The sequence below is a fragment of the Meles meles genome, chromosome 7, assembly GCF_922984935.1.
Source record: "Meles meles chromosome 7, mMelMel3.1 paternal haplotype, whole genome shotgun sequence".
NCBI lineage: Eukaryota > Metazoa > Chordata > Mammalia > Carnivora > Mustelidae > Meles > Meles meles.
This window is the reverse complement of record NC_060072.1, coordinates 54,547,502-54,567,214: the sequence shown is the minus strand read 5'-3', so window position 1 is coordinate 54,567,214 and position 19,713 is coordinate 54,547,502. Positions and strand designations below refer to the sequence as shown.

At 35.7% G+C, this 19,713-nt stretch overlaps 1 protein-coding gene and 1 pseudogene across 2 annotated transcripts in view; both read left to right on the top strand.

The window, feature by feature from the left end:
• LOC123946835 overlaps nt 1-19,713 on the top strand; it is a 122,819-nt pseudogene that overhangs the window by 80,826 nt on the left and 22,280 nt on the right.
• LOC123946834 (NKG2-A/NKG2-B type II integral membrane protein-like) overlaps nt 1,625-19,713 on the top strand; it is a 38,407-nt gene continuing 20,318 nt past the window's right edge. Inside the window, exons 1-6 of one of the 2 annotated variants that reach the window (XM_046012636.1) lie at nt 1,625-1,860; nt 2,536-2,613; nt 3,150-3,203; nt 3,936-4,087; nt 14,485-14,591; nt 14,820-15,118. In XM_046012636.1, coding sequence (XP_045868592.1) covers nt 1,674-1,860; nt 2,536-2,613; nt 3,150-3,203; nt 3,936-4,087; nt 14,485-14,591; nt 14,820-14,940 — 699 coding nt within the window. In that variant the 5' untranslated portion in view covers nt 1,625-1,673 and the 3' untranslated portion in view covers nt 14,941-15,118. Of the gene's footprint in view, nt 1,861-2,535; nt 2,614-3,149; nt 3,204-3,935; nt 4,088-14,484; nt 14,592-14,819; nt 15,119-19,713 lie in introns of those variants that run through there. The other variant, XM_046012637.1, reaches the window with a different exon arrangement.

Sequence of the window (19,713 nt, the reverse complement as noted above, 5' to 3'; positions counted from 1 at the left end):
TAAATGATGAATCACTAAGGTCTACTCCCGAATCGAATATCACACTATATGTCAACTAACTAGAATTACATAAATATTTGAAAGAAAATAATTTAAGATGAAGCCTTCAGTCATAAAAGTCAAACTTAATTCCTCACATACTTGTTTTGCTAAATGAAAGCAGTTTGATTGTTCATGGAAAGCAAATGAGGTATCTTCTGGAACATGCTAATTTAAACTTAGGTATGAAATAATCAAAAAACTTTTTAAAAAATTGACCAAAACTCAGCAAAAATAGATATTTAATAGTGAAAGAGATGCCTGTCTAATGGATTATGTTACATTCTAAAGGATATGAATCAGCAATGATACTGTGACTATTTACTTAAGATAACTAAGATACTGTTGAGAGCTTAGCAAAGCTGGATGGAATAAATGTGTTATATTTTATATATTTTAATTCCCAGTTTAGATTAGATTATAAACTAAGTAGTTAGATAGGAAGTAACTTCTTAAAGGTCATAGTTTGTAAATTTGAGACCCAGGAGTAATTCTATATTTCGCTGACTTTGAGCTCATTGACTGAATTATGAAATTACATTTATTTCACTTATTAGAATTCCTTATACAACTAGTTTCCATACTGCCTTTGACATTCTTAGGTTTTTCTGGAAGTTTGTACCAACAGTGTTCTTCCATAAATGAACTACCCTTTTATTTATCATTTTATGGTTTCACACCTTTACTATTAAATCAGTTGTCAATTTCTGGCATTAAGTAAGTACTTTAAAAATAGTTTTTGGTGTTTTTGATTTCATTATTGTTCAGGGTTTGGATAAATTTATTGTGTCATGTAACATTTTCAACACGTAAAAGATTTCTTTTAAAACTTAACGATTTCTTTGAACGCCACAATTACTCAAGGTAAAAGACCACTTGATAGCACTACATGACATTTTAGTAAAGAAACCTGAGTCTTAAATAAAAGTAATTTACTTCAGGAAATTTCTATATGTACCAAAACTAGTATTCCCTAATCTGGGGGACTCAATTTTCTTAACCAATAATGCATTTAAAACTTGTCAAAAAATGGGACGCCTGGGTGGCTCAGTTGGTTGAGCGGCTGCCTTCGGCTCAGGTCATGATCCCAGCGTCCTGGGATCCGGGGGAGCCTCGGCGGGGAGCCTGCTTCTCTCTCTGTCTCTGCCTAAGACTCTGTCTGCCTGTGCTCGCTCTCGCACTCTCTCTCTCTGACAAATAAACAAATAAAAATCTTTAAAAAAAAAACTTGTCAAAAAAAAAATGGTGCAGCATTTCCATTCTTATGCAGCATTTAAATATTAACCCAATTATTCCGATAGTGTTGACCTGTTCTGTGGAATCTGGCCTTACATTAATGAGGACAATATTATTCCTGAATTCTTTTTGTTCTTCACTCATTTGTTGGTTTACATGTTTCCAACCAATACTATTGTGTCAAACAGAGAATATCATTATAAAAAACACTTATTTCATCATGAAGCACTTCTTTAAAGCTCCATGGAAATTAGTACCAGGTTTTACATTGTTCAACAGCAAATGAATACTACCACTCACCACACACTCCACCCACTGTGACTGTCCCACCCACTGTTCATCAAGTCCTTCAGTACAGTCCCATTCAGCCCTGTGCCTGACACCACACAGCTGCAGAGATGAATAACCAAGAAGTTACCTATGCAGAACTCAGTCAGGTTAAGGGTTCAAGAAGACAGCAAGTGAAAGCTAAGGGCACTAAAAGTGGCATTTCGGGAAGTGAGCAGGAAATAACGTATGCAGAATTAACTCTTCAAGATGCTTCTCGGGATCTTCAAGGGAATGGCAAGAACTACCAGTGGAAAGGTAAAACACTTAATACAGACATAGTATAACAGTTCTAGAATGTGCACTTGGGGAGCAGGGGTGCAGGGAATGAGTAGGGAATGATCTCCCATATTTTTCATTTGTGTGGATCAGAGCTTGGGGCTGGAATATGGTATTGTAATTGAATCTGAGGATGGATCTTGTTCATGTGTGGTAATTCGTGGTCTTTACTCAATCTCAAAGAGGTAATATATTTACTGCAAATATAATGGCATATTCTGAGAGAAGAATCCAATGATAGATGCAAGTTGGGGTCCAAATTTTTATATGTGACTCCCTGTGCATTGTTGGCTTTCTTTCTTTCTTTCTTTCTTTCTTTCTTTCTTTCTTTCTTTCTTTCTTTCTTTCTTTCTTTCTTTCTTTCTTTCTTTTAATGATTTATTTATTTGACAGACAGAGATCACAAGTAGGCAGAGAGGCAGGCAGAGAGATAGGAGGAAGCAGGCTTCCTGCTGAGTGGAGAGCCCGTTGTGGGGCTTGATCCCAGGACCCTGGGACCATGATCCGAGCTGAAGGCAGAGGCTTTAACCCACTGAGCCACCTAGGCACTCTATTGTTGGCTTTCTTGTACATAAATTTCCTAAATGATTATTTTCCAGCTGTGTTTTCTCAGCATTTTCATTTTTTTTCCCAATTATTTACCTTCATGTCCAGGGAAGCTCATTGCTGACATTCTGGGAATCATCTGCCTTGTCTTGATGTCCACTGTGGTCACAATAGCTGTTATTCATTGTAAGTAAGTGTTTTCAATGACGACAAGGGAATTTTTCACATTAATGATCATTGGTGCTCAGAATGTTGCACAATATTATGGAATTGTATTACCTCATTTTAATGCATGCATGCTCTAAGTGTGGAATGTCAAAAGTAGAAATAACAGAATAACTCTATATAGAGAGCATTACACATATATTCAGATTTCATACAATACAAATACAAGTATACACTTGTATACTTGTATACTTGTATACTTGTAAATTTGTATACAAATACAAGTTATGGGAGAGAGTTTATGGAGATATACAAGTTAGTTCTTGAGACTGGTTAAACCAAATACTGCAAAACACTGTGAGTTTTGATTCTTTAAACTTTTGAATTGTCTTCCCCCACATGTTCACTATTTTATTAATTTTTATGGGTAAAATCAATTTTATTACAGAGATTTCTCATTCTAAATAATATGCCAAACTTCAAACTAAGAAACTCAAATCATAATGATTTATTTAGTTTAATATTAAGTTTTATGAGCATTATTTTAATTTTTCTAGTTACTGCAGGACCAATGCAGAACAAGGCGTCTGTGGAAATAACGACCCAGAAAGGTAGAAAGTCATTTCCAAAACTCTGATATTAGGATAGCCTATATTTTATCTGTATCTTAAGCTAGACAAGTATGATAATAGATGGTTTTGGGGAAAATGAATTAGAAATTTTCATAGTAAATTTTCATAATTGATGAGTATCAGAGAGTATTACTTCTTACGCAACAGTATGAGGAAATACTCATTAAAATCAGCATACATGAGGTACTTGGATGACTCAGTGAGTGAAGCTTCTGACTCTGGGTTTTGGCTCTGGTTATGAAGTCAGGGTCCTGGGACTGAGCCCCATGTTGGCTCCACGCTCAGTGCAGACTGTCTGAGATTCTCTCTCCCTCTCCCTCTGCCCTCCAGTTCATGCTCTCTCTCACTCTCTCTCTCTCTCAAATAAATAAATAGATCTTAAAATAAAATAAAGTTACTACACCCATTGTTATCAATGGCCTCAAATTTCCTCCTGCTTTAACATGATATAATATAAACCATTATACAATTCCAAATAAGTTGTTTTGTTCAGGGACTCGAAGTACATGTAAAGATGGACATTTTTGTTTGTTTTATACTGACACATAAGTAAGGAATGAAAGCCTGATCTTCTGGGAGTGGGCATGTGTTTTATTTTTGCCCACTTGTGAGGGTAAAGTGATGTGTTGTATACACAAACATATGAAAGTTGCAATCTTGCAAGTTTAATATTCAAAGCCTTTTGGATACTATTTCATAATCTTTTTTTAGCTGATCCATTTTGTCATTGTCCAAAAGAGTGGATTACATATTCCAAAACTTGCTACTACATTAGCACTGTAAGAAAACCATGGAATGAGAGTCAGTTGTCCTGTGCTTCTAAGAACTCTACCCTGCTCTCCATAGAGGATGAAGAGGAAATGGTGAGGTTTCAAATGTTTCCAGCTTATTAAAAACTTATCATTTAATATTACATTTGTAGATCTCATCCATATAGTCATACATATTTCTTGTTTATTTATTTTAAAGTCTTTTACTATTCCATAGTTTGATTCTATGATATTTTGCTATTTTTATACCCTTAATGTATATTTAATAATTTCTAGTTCTTGCTTTTCTTAGAAAGCCATACTTCTATAAATGCTCTTTTGCCTGAAATAACCTTACTATGTTTTTTACCACCCATCATGAAGACTATATGATTGGGGCACCTGGGTGGCTCAGTGGGTTAAGCCTCTGCCTTAGGCTCTGGTCATGATCTCAGGGTCCTGGGATTGAGTCCTGCTTTGGGCTCTCTGCTGGGTGTGGAGACTGCTTCTCCCTCCTCTCTCCCTGCCTCTCTGCCTACTTTTGATCTTTCTCTTTCTCTCTCTCTGTCAAATAAATAAAGAAATCTTTAAAAAAAAGAAAACTACATGATTGTGCATATTCATCACAAAATAGTCGGAATATAATTACAAATCAGATCATGAGTGAGAAGTTTAGAGCCCCTATTAACCCTGCCAGTTTTAATACTGTGAAATATCTTTGCTTATTTTTGGAATTTATATCGATGGAATCATGCAGTATGCATTATTATGTGTGTCTCCTTTTGCTCTCATATGATATTTGTAATCTGTCTATATTACTGCATTTGTCTATAATTTGTGAATTTTCACTGCTGCTGTCTTATATGAATAGGACATTTAAAAATCAATTCTCAGAAATTTGCTTCCTTTTTGTATGTGGGTATTATGAATAATAATTTTAAGAAAGGCTTTTTCTATGTGTTTTCCATGTTTTGTATTTATAACTATTATACATAACTACATACTATATAGTATATTTATGAAATGTGAATGATGGATTTGTAAAAATAACAATGCATAAATGCAACATTATAATTGTATTTATATATGACTATTATACATTTTCTTCGAAGCATTAGTGTGAAATTGCCCAGTCATAGATATGTGTGTCTTTCAATGTTTCATTTTCCCTACATTTATCTAATGTATCATGTAAATACATTTTACAAAATAGTCCCTTGATCCAAAATTCAGAGGTCTGAGGAAAATTATAACAAAAGGTTCTGGTGGTTATATAACAGTATCATTTTCCTGGGGTGTGAGTTATTAGGATTTTCCCTTCGGTGAGAAGGACTTGGTATGTCCCTTGTTCATTTCTCCTAGATGGTGTTTTCTTTTGTCTTCTCAGAAGTCCTTATCGTGTTTTAAATATGAGCTCTTTTTTGAGTTTACAAAATGGAAATAGCTGTATATTGCATTTTTACCCCCCTGTTGGAGTCCTTTAATGATCAGAATTTTAGTATTACCATGGTCCCATATATCATTTGCGTGTTAGTGATTATTTTGAAACTTTTTCAGAAGTTAGTCAAAATTCATAAACATAATTTTCTATATTGCCTCTATCTTTTTTCTTTCTTTATTAATTTTTCACTTTAATTAGGGTTTCTGATGCAATTGGAATTTACTTTTGGTGATGTTGTATTTGTGATGCAGTGAGATAAATGTGAAGGTTATAGTTTTCTACATCATGAACCTAACTGATGGAGCATAATGTAAAGCAAAGTCGATCTTTTCTTCATAAATAACTATACATATATAGTCATATATATGTCTACATATGTTCTAATGTGCTTCATATAAATAATATAGATAGTATATATCTTTATATAGATAAATATAAACACATGTAGCAGTCTTCACATTCTGCCACAACCCACAGTACTTTGAGTAAAATGTAGAGCCTTCCCTTCCTTGATGTCCCTTTACTGTGTCTCATTTCTACTTTGTTTTAAATGTTTCTCTACTTACGTTGAGAATTACATGAATGGTATCACTTTGCTTCAACTGATGATTTTCATTCAAATATCAAACAATGTAGACACTAGAGTTGAAACAATGTCCCTTAGACTTAATGATAGTTTGATACTTTCTTTTGTTTTCCCTTTCTTCCTGATGATCCTCGCATGATTCCTTTTGTTACCATTTAATTTCTGTTTGGATAACTCCCTTGAGCAGTTCTTTCAGAGTGGGTGTGGTAGTGACACTTCTTAGTTTTCCTTTATCTCTCAATGTCTTGATTTCCCCTGCATTCCTGAGTGATGTGTCCCTTGGATAGTCAATGGTTGCTTGAAATAACACACTTAGTGTCTACATTTTTTGTTTGTTTGTTTGGGTCTTTCTAGCATGCCTTTTTTCTATTATAGATTAAATAGAAATTTCTATTTCTATTTTCTATTCTATGCTATTTTCTAGCATTTCTTTTTTCTATTACATAATAGAAAAAACATTTGCCCCAAAAAAACATTTGGGGGCCTTTTGTCTGTGCACTTTGTTGTCTGTGGTTTGCTCACCATTCTGGGATATGTGAGGCAAAGAGAAATTCCAGGGCACTCACCACCATATCATTACTTGGAGTTAGAGGGCACAGTTCTGTCAACTTTTTCATTATCTGTTTGAATGTTACTTTGTTTTGTGTATCATATCCAGGTATTTTAGCTGTATTTGGTGGAGGAAGTAGGGAACAGTAGCATATCCTCTCCTTCTTGCTGGAATAGGAATTCTGATATGTAGTGGTTCTAATGTGAATGTTCCTAAATCTAATAGTGTTGAGCAACTTTCTCTGTATTTATTTGCCATCGATATATGCTTTTTTGGTGAAGTATCTTAAAATATTTTTGTTACTGTATTTTGAGAATTCTTTCTGTACCTTTGCAGCAACTACTTCATTAGATGTATTATTTGTAAATATTTTCTCTCAGTCTATGACTTGTCTTTCCCTTACTTCAAAGCGCAGACATTATCTTAAGGAACTACACTTCATCAGTTTGTTCTTTTTTGGATCATGTTTTGTTTCTCTCTAAGAAATCACTGCCCAACTTGAGGTCAGATGTTTTTCCTAATACATCTTCTTGAAATTTTATCATTAGCACTTAAAGATGATCATCGTTTAACCTTTTTTATATGGTATAAGGTATATATTATTAATTTCATTAGATACTAATTGTTTCCACAACATTTATTGTAACACCATACTTTCTCCACAGAATGACTTAGAACCATTGCTGAAATCTGCATTCCATATATGTGTGGGTATAAACTTTGCACTTCTCTTCAGTTTCTTTAATCTTGTATATATTTTTGTCAATCCATACTTTAAAAAAATGTCCTTTTATAAACAGTAGGTTTATATTAGTTCTTTTTCAGAGTTATCATATCTATTCTAGGTCTTTGCATGGCTGTTTCCTTTTTTATTCCTATTGTCTAAATGATTTTTTTAAGTTAAGAATGAAAATTAGTTTTAACTTCTGCATCAGAGAAATCACATCATTTGGCCTTCTTTACCCTGCTAAGGTGATGAATTAAGTTAATGAATCGGTTCTTGGCCTTTTGGCTAAGATCAAGTGCAGATTAAGTTAATGAAATTTCAAATGTAAATCTAACTTGGTATTGCTTCAATAAATCTACTTACATCATAGTCCATTATTTTTGTATATTATCAGAACTAGTTTAGATTGTCACTGACATGTAATTTCCTTTTCTTAGTATTCCAAGAAAATGCACACAACACATATTTTATTAGACCCTTTTTTCTACCTTGTAAGATTGTCTTTTTGGTTTTTAATTAATATTTCATCTTTCTTTATTCATAAGCATCTAGATATTCTATAACTGAGTATGAAAGACTTCTGGATTATAGATTAAATTATATTAGAGGTTAAGACAATTCTGATATTTTTATTTCATTTTGTTTTGGTTTTCACAAGTTGTATTTGGCAGGATGTTTTCAATTTTATGTCTAGATTTAAACATATTTACATATTTTCATGGTATTCTCTTATGTTAATTTTACTGTGGTATAATGTACATACAGATGGTTGCACAAGCAATACATGCCAACAGCTGGCCAAATTTTCAAGTGTCACCATCATATGAAGGAGAAAATGAATATTACCAGCACTGCAAAATTCCTCTTAAATGTTTTCACCTCCATTTTCAAACATTTACATAAGTAGAAAGATACAGTGTGTATATTTTATTTTTGGCATTTTCAGGGGAAGCTAAACTTGTGTGTTTCATCCATATAGTTGCTTAAAGTTGTAAATCATCCAAACTCCTTGTTGCTCCATTATCTGGTTCTACTACAGAGAATTCATCCATGCTATTGCTAATGATCTTGGATATTTGGGTATTGATCCACTTAGGCTGCCATGAGTTACTCTAATATTTGTACTTCACAGTCAACTTTCAGTCTAGTATATGTTTATCACTTCTTTCTTCTCTAACTTTAATAGGTTCTTCTCTGTACAGTGTCTTGAGAGGGAAACTACTCAGATCATCAATTTTATAACATTCTTCCTTTTGGTTATAAGTGATAGAGCTATGAATTATCTCTAAACACTACTTTTGTTCCACCTTAAAACTTTTGATATATTCTCAGTTTTGTGTCACCCAGTACAAGGTATTTTCACAGATTTCATTTTTGAACTATAAATATTTCAGAAGTGTGTCACTTTTCCACATGTTTGGAAATTCCCCAAATTTCTTTCTGTTGTTGCTTCTAATTTATTCCTTTAGACAAAAATTGATTTGTCTTCAGAGACTCTACTTTGGAAAATTTCCATCCTGTCGATGTTTGATCCTTATTTATGACCTAGAAGAATAATTTCTATATATGTCAATTTTGTCAAGCTGATTCCTAGAGCTCTGACAGTCTTCCATGGGGCTCCTGATTTTGTGACTGGAGGGTCTCTCATTTACTAATGGAAGAGCTTTTAAATCTCCAGCTGTGTTCATTGAATTGTTTATTTATCTTCCCAAATCTGTCAGTTTCTATTTCATGTGTTTGAGGGTTCTATTGTTAGGTGAATAATACATATTTGTAATTATTTTATCTTTTCATATTGACAGGCTTACTATGTCGAAGTGTTTCTTTTTAAGTTCTAATAATATTTCTTGTTTTATTTTTTAAAATATTTTATTCATTTATTTGACAGGGAGAGATCACAAGTAGGCAGAGAGGCAGGCAGAGAGAGAGAGGGAGGAAGCAGTCTCCCTGCTGAGCAGAGAGCCCAATGCAGGGCTCGATCCCAGGACTCTGGGATCATGACCTGAGCCAAGTGAAGAGGCTTTAACCCACTGAGCCACCCAGGTGCCCCAATATTTCTTGTTTTAACAGCTACTTTGTCTGATATTTTTGTAGCCATTTGTCCTCACTTACAGGGTTACTGTTTGTGGGGTGGATCTTTTGCTATCGTTTTACTTTCATGTCTTTGTGCCTTCGAATCTAAAGTGTGTGTGTTATGGAAAGCATAATGATGGATCTGAATTTTTTCTTTTTTTCTTTCTTATTCAGGATGACAATTTTTATCTCTCGATTGGATATCTCGATTGGAATATTTACTGAATTAACATGAACGTCATTATTGGGATAGTTGGATTTGGGTCTCCCATTTTTCTATTCATTCTATGTTTATGTTGTTTTCTTCTTTCACCTTATCTGACATCTTTTATATTAAACATATTTTAGTATCCTATTTTAATTCCCCTTTGATCTCTTAGCTATATTCTTAAGTTAGTTCTTTGTAGAAGCTGGGCATTACAATTACATCTTTTATTTGTTTTTACTGAGATATAATTGACATAGTGTGTAAATTAAAGGTGTGCAATGTGCTCATTTGCTACTCCGATGTATTACTCATTAATTACTATGGTAATGTTAGATAACACCTCTCTCACATCACATACTTCACATTTTTGTGGATGTTGAGAAGAGCAAAGATTTAGTCTTACCAAGTTTGAAGTTTATAATACATTAATGATGACTATACTCACTATGTTATACATTAGATTCCAGTGCTTATTATGTACTACCTGTAACTTTGTTCTCTTAAACATCTCATCAATTCCCTTGCCTTGCCGTCCCTGGTAAACAATATTATACTCATTGCTTTTTCAAGTTCAATGGTTTAGATTCTCCATTTAAGCAAGGCCATACAGTATTTGTCTATTTCTGTCTGATTTTTGTCACGTACATAATGCCTTCAAGGTACATCCATTTGTCACAAATGGCAAGAGTTCCTTCTTTCTCATGACTGAATAATATTTCATTGTGTATATATGTACCTATTTGTGTGTGTGTATATATATATATATATATATATATATATATCACTCCTTCTTTAACTCTTTATCTGTTGGCAGATACCTAGGTTCCTTCAATAATTTGGTTATTGATAATAATGTTGCTATGAGCATGGTGTACAGTAACCTTTGAGATACTGATTTGAGTTTTTAATATATATGTAGGTGTAACATTAGTACATAATATGGTATTTTTATTTGTAATTGCTTGAAAAAATGCATAATATGGTATTTTTATTTTAAGTGCTTGGAAAAAATTGTGGGAATACCAATTTATATTTCCTTCAGAGGATTTCCTTTTCTTCAGATCTTCACCAATATTGTCTTAAGTTTTTGGAAAAACAATTTTAACAGGTGTGAGGTGATAATTAATTATGGTTTTGATATGCATTTCACTGATATTAGTGATTTGGGGTATCTTTCTTGTACCTATTGGCCATTTTTCGGTCTTCATAAAAATGTTACTCAGGTCGTGTTCCTATTTTTGGAATTGGATTATTTCCTTTGTTTTTATTGCATTGGTGGAGCTATTTATAGATTTGGATATTGATCCATTATCTGATAGATGGTTTACAATATTTCTCCTGTTCTGTACATCATTCTTCCAAACTTTTCTTCAACTTTTTTGTTCTTTCCTTTGCTGTGTACATGCTCATAATTTAATGCAGTCCCACTTTTCTATTTAATTTCTCTTCCCTGTCTTTTGGTGACTTATCCAAGAAATCATATGAAGGATCTTTTCCTTTTGGTCTCTACCAGCAATTTTATATTTATATGTGTTTCTATGTTACTTATTTTTGTCTCCTTTTTTTCAGCTTGAAGAATTACCTTTAGCATTTCTGTAGGAGAGGTCTAGTGGTTCAGATTTCTTCTGAAATGTGGCTTTAACCAACCACCACTAGAGTCACGCCACTTTCCTCTGACTGCCATCTGGGAAAGAGTTGAAACTTTGACACACCATCCCCTGGGATGCTGGGAAAGTCTTTATCTCGTCTTCATTTCTGAATGACAGCTTTGCTGAGTAAGGTATTGGTTGACAGTTGTTTTTCCCTTTGATTGCATTAAAAATATCATCCCACTCTCTCCTGTCTTATCCATGAGAAGAAAGTCTTGCTGAGAGGATTTTTTTGATGTCTGATATAGCATGTAGACCTCAGAGTCCTCAAAGCAATATTGGAGCTGCAACACTTTCTACATCCCCCCATGTTCTCCTCAAGGAATTTCATAGTTTATTGTTTCTTATGTTTAGGTCTTTGGTTCATTTTGAATTAACATTAGTATATGGTGTAAATGTAAGCATTGGATTTCATTCTTTCGCAAAGAAATTGTCAGTTTCCCAACCATTTGTGAAAGTCAATTTCCCAACACCTTTTGTGAAAGGTACTGTTCCTTCCCTATTGAACGTCTTGGCACCCCGATCAAAATGATTAGACTGAATATACATTGGTTTGCGTTTGGGCATATTTTTATTTCTGTTTTTTTAAGATTTATTTATTTATTGGTCAGAGAGAGAGAGTACAAGCAGGAGAGAGTGGCTAGCACAGGGAGAAACAGGCCTCCTGCTGAGCAAGGAGCCCTATGCTGGACTCGATCCCAGGACCCTGGGATCATGACCTCAGCAAAAGCAGAAGCTTATCCAACTAAGCCACCCATGAGTCCCAGGATGTATTTTTAAGATATTGTTTCCATGGAGGACTTATGGCCTGGGGCTTCTTATACTTTTGTATTACTGGTGTGACACCCTCCAATCTATCTTGTGTCCATGGCCTGTGGGGATTCTATGGTAGATAACGTGGTCACAGGCTGCTGGAGATGGAAGATGTATCACCCATTCCATGGTTTTCACACAAATTCAGTCACCTCATGCTCCACCCTGTTCTCTTAGGAGTATTTCTTTTCTGTGTTGGCATGTGTTCCTCAGTCATTTCATTATGTTTTGAGTTATAGATATAGTTCTATTATTAATTTTCTGAGCCTCTGGGGTCCATAATATTTTTAAAATGATATTTAAGAAGTTACTCATTCTTTGTGATTTATGATTATTTTCCTGCACTGCTTCTCCCCCTGGCTTCTCTTTTCCTTCTTAGATTGTATTTTCCAGCATAAGAAAACCGGCTTATGCTGGTTTTCCTGGTACTATGTTGAAGGTTTCTGACTGTGTTAATTTTTGTTTTTTTTTGCTCTCTTTCTGTGAGATGAGTAAATCCATTGCTACCTCCTCAATGTTATCAATTTTTTCTAATGTATACCAAATTTTCTGGAGAGCCAATTTAGTGAATTTTCATGTAGGTATATGATGATAAACCAAGAATTTCTCTGTGATTTATTCATATACTTTTACTTCTCTATTGATATTGCTTACATCCTATATTGTTGCCATCATATGTTCATTTAATTATCTGAACTGTTTCTTTGTAATTTCCATATATTTATAAATAATACTATAAATTGCTTTTTTTCTAATAAACATAACATTCTTATCTCAGTAGAAGTTTATATTGACTTAAGCTTTCCCCTAGTATGGAAGAGATTTGCCAGTTTCTTTTCATTTTTTAAAAAATTTTAGGTAGATAGTTTTGATAATATAATTTAGCCATCATGTAGTCTATTTCATATTCTTAGATTTGTATTTTCTATAAGTTGGACAAATTTTATTGCAGGATGTTCTTCCCTCAAATCTGCCTGCTAATATTTTTGTTCAGTGTTACCAAATCCTTATTTTTTAGCCTGCATTCTTAGGGATTGTCCTGGTGACTTTGTAGCTTAGATGTTACCTCCAAGTTTTCTTAAAGACTGTGTTCAAAGTGTGCAGGGGAATAGGACTTCCATGCTCTGCCATGAGATATGTGTGTGTGTGTGATTGTGTGTGTGCACACATATGAGTGTGAGAAAGAAGTGCTCACAACTGGAATATCAGTTCTCAAGTCTCCTTCTGCTTTTACTTTCTACTGGCTCATCTTGATCTCCTCTCCATGTATGCATAATTATTTCTCCATCAGCCAAGAGTGTACAGAGAGCTCATGTCAACTCTTCTGTTGTTCCTTCAATAATAGCATTTTCCTATTATATTTATGGGAGCCACAGTGCTTAACAGAAAAACTGCAACATCCAACTTTTTTTTTTTCTGGAGTGGAAATAATTTTATTGATACCTGAGAAAAAGTGCAGGAGAAACCTTCCTACTGACCATGTAGCCAGTCCCCTTGGGCCAGACCAGGCCACAAGACTTCTCTCATCCTGCCCTTGAGCTTTGGGTCATTTGGGACCCAACTGATGAAGACCAAAGTCTCGGGAAGTCTGCAGCCAGAGTCTGGAGAAGCAGCATGTGCAGTCATGGTTCCTGAGACCAGAGCAGGGTCAGCAAGAAAGACACGCTGATCAAGACCTAGAGTCTCTTGGGTCACAGCCCCAATTCCAATGAAAAACAACTCCTCCCAGCTTCCTGGTTCCTAGCCAGCAGGGCTGTCATCTTCTGACACACGTATGGGTTTTCCTCATTCATTAACAAGCAAAAGCATCACTCTGAGCTGAAAAGTCAATGGGCTTTTTCAGTCCCTTCCCCACTGCTGATTGAGTCTCACCTGTGGCACCAGTACAATTATTTTCTACAGCTTCTCCAAATTGTGGAACTACAAGCTTCTGGATCACTGACCTATGGTGGGCAGGCTGGGAGGCAAGGGAGCAATGCTGGGTAAGAAGACTACAGATGCACTTCTTTTTACTTGAATCTCTAAGAGATTTTCAATAATAGATATTTCATGAAATATTATTAGCCTTTGATCAATTATCAGAACTCTGAAATTGTTGCCTTTCTCAGTTTGTACTCTTCATTTATTTCTAAGATTTTTAAAAAATATATATTTTTTTAATTTGACAGATAGAGATAACAAGTAGGCAGAGAGGCAGGCAGAGAGAGATAGGGAGATAGGCTCCCTGCTGAGCAGAGAGCCGGATGTAGGACTTGATCCCAGGACCCTGGGATCATGACCTGAGCTGAAGGCAGAGGCTTCAACCCACTGAGCCACCCAGGTGCCCCTCTAATAAGATATTTTTATAACATGTCCTGTGTGTAACATTACTTGAAAATTTGAAAGAGTCTATAAAGTCAGAAAGAATTAACTATGTGTGTTATTGTAAAGTTTGACTTCTAAAAGAAAACTTGTTTTCTCATAGTATTTGTTCAGCCTCTTCATTAATTCTTCATGGATTAGCAGAGATTCCCAGAACATCAGTATTAATTCATCTGTGTGGCCAAAAGTCCCCACCTCCTTTCCTAAAGTGTAAGTTTCTTGACAACTTGTTTTATGCCTCAAGAGGATTAATCTTACAAAGAATAAATGCAATATGTGAACAATTATATAACACTATTGTGAAAATGTTCCCATAAAAATGATATGGAAAATATTCAGATTTAGATGTACAGGTATTAGTCTAAATCAACTATTTATTTTCACAATATTGTGATTCATATTTTTAAGAGTAATGAGATATCATTCTCTGTATTTCAGGTCATCAGTTTCTTCAGAGAGTGACAAGAATTGTCCCTTTTTCAACTCTGACTCAAACAAAACATTTTTTGACTCCTGCTTGGATAAAAAAATATATGTTTGTAAGCCCTGGATATTTTAGTTACCTAATTTTGGTAGCTATCTCACCATCTATAAAGCTATCTCACCATCTGTAAAGAATGTATTTCTCATTTCTTCAAAAGTCATACAATTTTTTTAAAGATTTTATTTATTTACTTGACAGACAGAGAACACAAGTAGGCAGAGAGGCAGGCAGAGAGAGAGAGGAATGGAAGCAGGCTTCCTGCTGAACAGAGAGCCCGATATGGGGCTTGATCCTGGGACCCTGGGATGATGACCTGAGCTGAAGGCAGAAGGTTTAACCCACTGAACCACCCAGGTGCCCCAAAAAGCATACAGTTATTATCTCAGAATATTTTCAGATATAATTTTTAGAGCAATTTTAGGTTCACAACAAATTAAGAAGAAGGTACACAGATTTCCTCTATTACCCCTGTATACACAAGTGCATGGCCGTGCCTATTATCAGCATCACTTACTAGAATGGTCTGTAACTGAAGGTCCCACTAAGATGGTGGAAGAGTGGGGGACTCCAATTCAACCAGTCTCCTAAATTTAGCTAGAAATCTATCAAGCCACTCTGGACACTCATGAAATCAATCTGAGATGTAAGATTATACACATCTAGGTCTCTATGGGAGCTATTGATAATCCGGGGAGAGGTACAAAAGATGGAGTTGGGTTTGCACAGACAGATGTTGCAGGACAAACAGAAGGGGGAGAGAGCCAAAAGAAACCAGCCATTGGAAATCAATACCCTATTTCAAAAGTGCCTTGTGCTCGGGGATCAGCATAACTTGGAGATGGGTGGCTGCAAGACAGGAAGAGACTGATAACAGTGTTCATAAAGAACAAAGGGGCTTAAGGGACAATTGCAGGGATCAGGTCTCCATAGGTGTGGACACATGGACGGGCCACAACCACTGCCCACCTGTGCCTGAGAAGACCCAGCAGGGATTTGAGTCAGCAGTCCCTGGGGCTTGGCAGCTACTGCTGCCACCATAGTCGCCTCTGCCACCACTGCTGCCACTGCAGCTGAGAGGACTCAACTTTGTCTGGAGACCACAGTTCTGCGAGCAGCAGCCACTAGGGACATGTTCGCTCAAACCTGTATCACTCATGGTTCCTGTGGCACGGGGTACAGAAACAAGTGGGGGTCTCAGGCGACCACTGAGAATGCACATCACCTGTGGGAGGCTGCAGTATTCAATGGGGTTTGCAGAGGGGTGTCTATGTTTGGATGATTCAGAGAAGAACAGAGGGTGATTTCTCCCTGAGGCAGAGGTCTGGGTGTGGACAGTTTACTTTGCTCTGACCCTCCGAAATGGCACAAAAAGCCACCAGAGAAGAAAAGCCTCCAAGAACAAAAGTCTGAAAACCAGTTTCCATAAAGCCCACTCCCATGATAGGGGCCAGGTCAACTCCACCCAACTGGATTAACTGAAAAACAACCCAGTAGACCCCTCCTCCAGAAGACAAGCTGAAAGAACAAGAGGACAACAATCACAGAGTCCCCATAAAACTATAAAAACACCAACACCAGGGGAAAACAGTATATATAACTCCTGATATTGCCTCACAGCCTGTATATTTCTGACATACAACATTTCTCTCTCTCTCTTTTAATTCTTTCTCATCATTCCTCCTCTTTACTGTTGTTGTTTTGTTTTTTTCTAACCTACTTACTGTTTCAACTAGATGTTTAATTAATACAACATACTCCATAGTAACATTTTAACTTGAACATTTCATATGTATACTTTTTCTTTTTCTTCATATATATATATATATATATATATATATATATAGGCTTCAATGTAGTCCTTTTTTCCCTATTCAACAGTACCTTTATATACACACCAGTTTTAATTTCTCTGTATGTCTGGGAAGTTGAGTCCTCTAATAAAGATTACAAAATACACCCAGGAAGAACAGAAATGGGCATTCCTCGCCCACACTGAGGGATTATAACCACCTTCCCATCAGCCCCCTTGTTATGTATTTATTTGTCTTTTTATTTGTTTGCTTGTTTTTGTTTTTGTACTATATACATTTTGCTCTAGGGCTCATTTTGGCTGGAATTTTTTTTTTCTTTTTCATTCATTTTGGTGGTGACATCTGTTTGCTCCAACCATTCCCAGGGTGCTCCTTGCCTGGATAGTGGTTGATATTTTTGGCTGTACATCCCCTCAACCACAACTCAACAGAATGACGATGAGGAGGAACTCCCAACAAAGAAAAAATCCAGAGACAATGGCCTCTTCCACAGATCTAATGGATATGGATCCAAGCAAGAGGTCAGAAATAGACTTCAGGGTAGTAGATATGAAGACAATAGTCAGGCTGGAGAAAACTGTTAATGGCAACATAGATTCATTAAGGGCAGAAGTGAGAGCAGATTGGCAGAACTTAAAAATGATATCAATGAGATACAATCTAATCTAGATACTTTAACAGTTAGGGTAAATGAGGCAGAAGAAGGAATTTGTGATCTTGAAGACAAACTGATAGAAAGGAAGGAACAGAAGGAGTCCTGGAACAAAGAGCTTAAAATCCATGAAAACAGAATTAGAGAAATAAATGGTACCATGTGTAAGGGCCTACTTAGCCCGAGCGACTCCATCTCAGCTAAACAGACATTTTTTTTGTCTGTGCAGTGAACTTAAATTGACCCTCCCCCCCAGAGGAACTTGTTAAGAAACAAGTCCAAGAAAACAGTAAAATATGGTCGGCTAGTTCCTAATAACAGAGTCCAGAATACAAGGACAAGTCAGGCGAGGTGGAGACATCCAATCAGTAAAAAGCAGACATGCTATATCCCTAACCAACAAAGAATGTAAACCGCACCTTTTGGGCACCAAACTTGGGTGCCAATTCTGACCAGAGTAATAGGCTAGTTCAAACAGCTACTATAGGGTAAATTGTAATTCAATTGGCTGCCTGCTTGTGGCCTAACATGACTATGCAACTTTCTGTGTATATTACAATCCCATTGGCCACCTATTTGTGGCCAGGCTTAACCACATGGCCTTTGCTCTATAAAAATTAGTCTGTAAGGCTGGGAGGGGTTGCTCTCTTTAGAGGTGGCCCTTACTGGTCAGTTGATTCTTGAGCCTGTAAAATTGGGAGTCATCGCTTTCTTTAGAGGCGGCCCTGACCGGTCAGTCAATTCTTGAGCCTGTAAGATTGGAAGTCGTCCGCTCTCTTTGGAGGTGGCTCTGGCTGGTCAGTCTGACTTGTAATGCTTAGCATAGAATAAAGCTTTGCATAACTTTAAATTTGTCTCAGTCTCATTCCTTTGATAATGGACTCCAACACCACGAAACATTCCAATGTCAGAATTATTGGGGTCCCTGAAGGGGGGAGACAGAGAGAGGACTAGAAGATATATTTGACCAAATTGTAGCCAAGAGCTTCCTGAATCTGGGGAATTAAAGAAGCAATCCTGTCCTAGAGGCAGAGAGGACCTGCCTCAAGATCAATAAGAATAATAGTGCAATCTGAGAGGTGATGAAGAGCAATTTTTATAAGGGAAATCAATGTGATAATACCAAAAGTTAGGACATGTATAATTAGGATCTTACAAGGAGAGGGAGACAATTAGCAGATTATTTGAAGAAATAATGGTTGAAGCTATTTCAAATATGTTGAAAAACATCAAGTTAAATTCAAGAAGCTCAGCAAAACCAAATTAAAAAAAAAAACTAGATCATATGTGAGCACATTGTAGTCATACTTCTGAATCAGTAAAAAAAATTAAAGCAATGAGAGAATAACAACACTTTATATGCCTATAACTTCATTCAAATTAATGAAATTTAGGAGATAATAGAATATTCATCTCAGGTAAAAAACACTGCCACCCAAGAATTTGATTTCATTAATAGTCTTCCAGAATGCTGGTAAATTAAACATTTTCCAACAACTACTCAAAAAATTCCAGGAAAAAAAAAGGAAGAAATATGAGTAAAACTTTAAAATTCACTCTGTGAGGCCAGCATTACCTTAATAACAGAACCAGACAAAGACTCTACTATTAAAGAGGATGATAAGCCAATATGCAGGATGAACATGGATGCAAATATTCTCAAGAAAAACTAACAAATCAAATCCAACAATAATCAAAAGAATTAAGTGGGATTTGATTTTTGACTACAAGAGTGGTTCAATATTCACAAAGCAAACAATATCATACACTACGTTTAAAAATAGGTTAAGAAAAATGTGATCATTTCAGTACATGTAGAAAAAGCATTTGACAGTGTACAACAACCACTCCTGATTAAAAGTCCCTCAATAATAGAGGGATAGAGAGAACATACTTCAAATCACATCCAACAGTAATTAAAAGAATCGAGTGGGATTTAATTTTTGGTTACAAGGGTGGTTCAATATTCACAAAGCAAACAATGTCATACACTACATCAAAAAACACAGGTTAAGAAAAATTTGATCATTTCAATAGACGTAGAAAAAGCATTTGACAATATACAACGACTACTCATGATTAAAGGTCCTTTAATAAAAGAGGGATAAGGAGAACATACTTCAAAGTAATACAGACCACAAATGAAACATGCATAGCTAATATCATCCTTAATGGGGATAAACTGAGAGCTTTTCTTCCACATTCAGTAACAGGGATGACCACTGTCACCATTGTTATTTAACACGGAACTGGTGGTCCTAGCCTCAGCATCAGGCAACACAAAGAAATAAAAGGCATCCACATCAGCAGAGAAGAGGTCAAACTTTCGCTATTTGCAGATGACATGATACTGTATAGAGTAAACCCAAAAGACTGCAAAAAAAA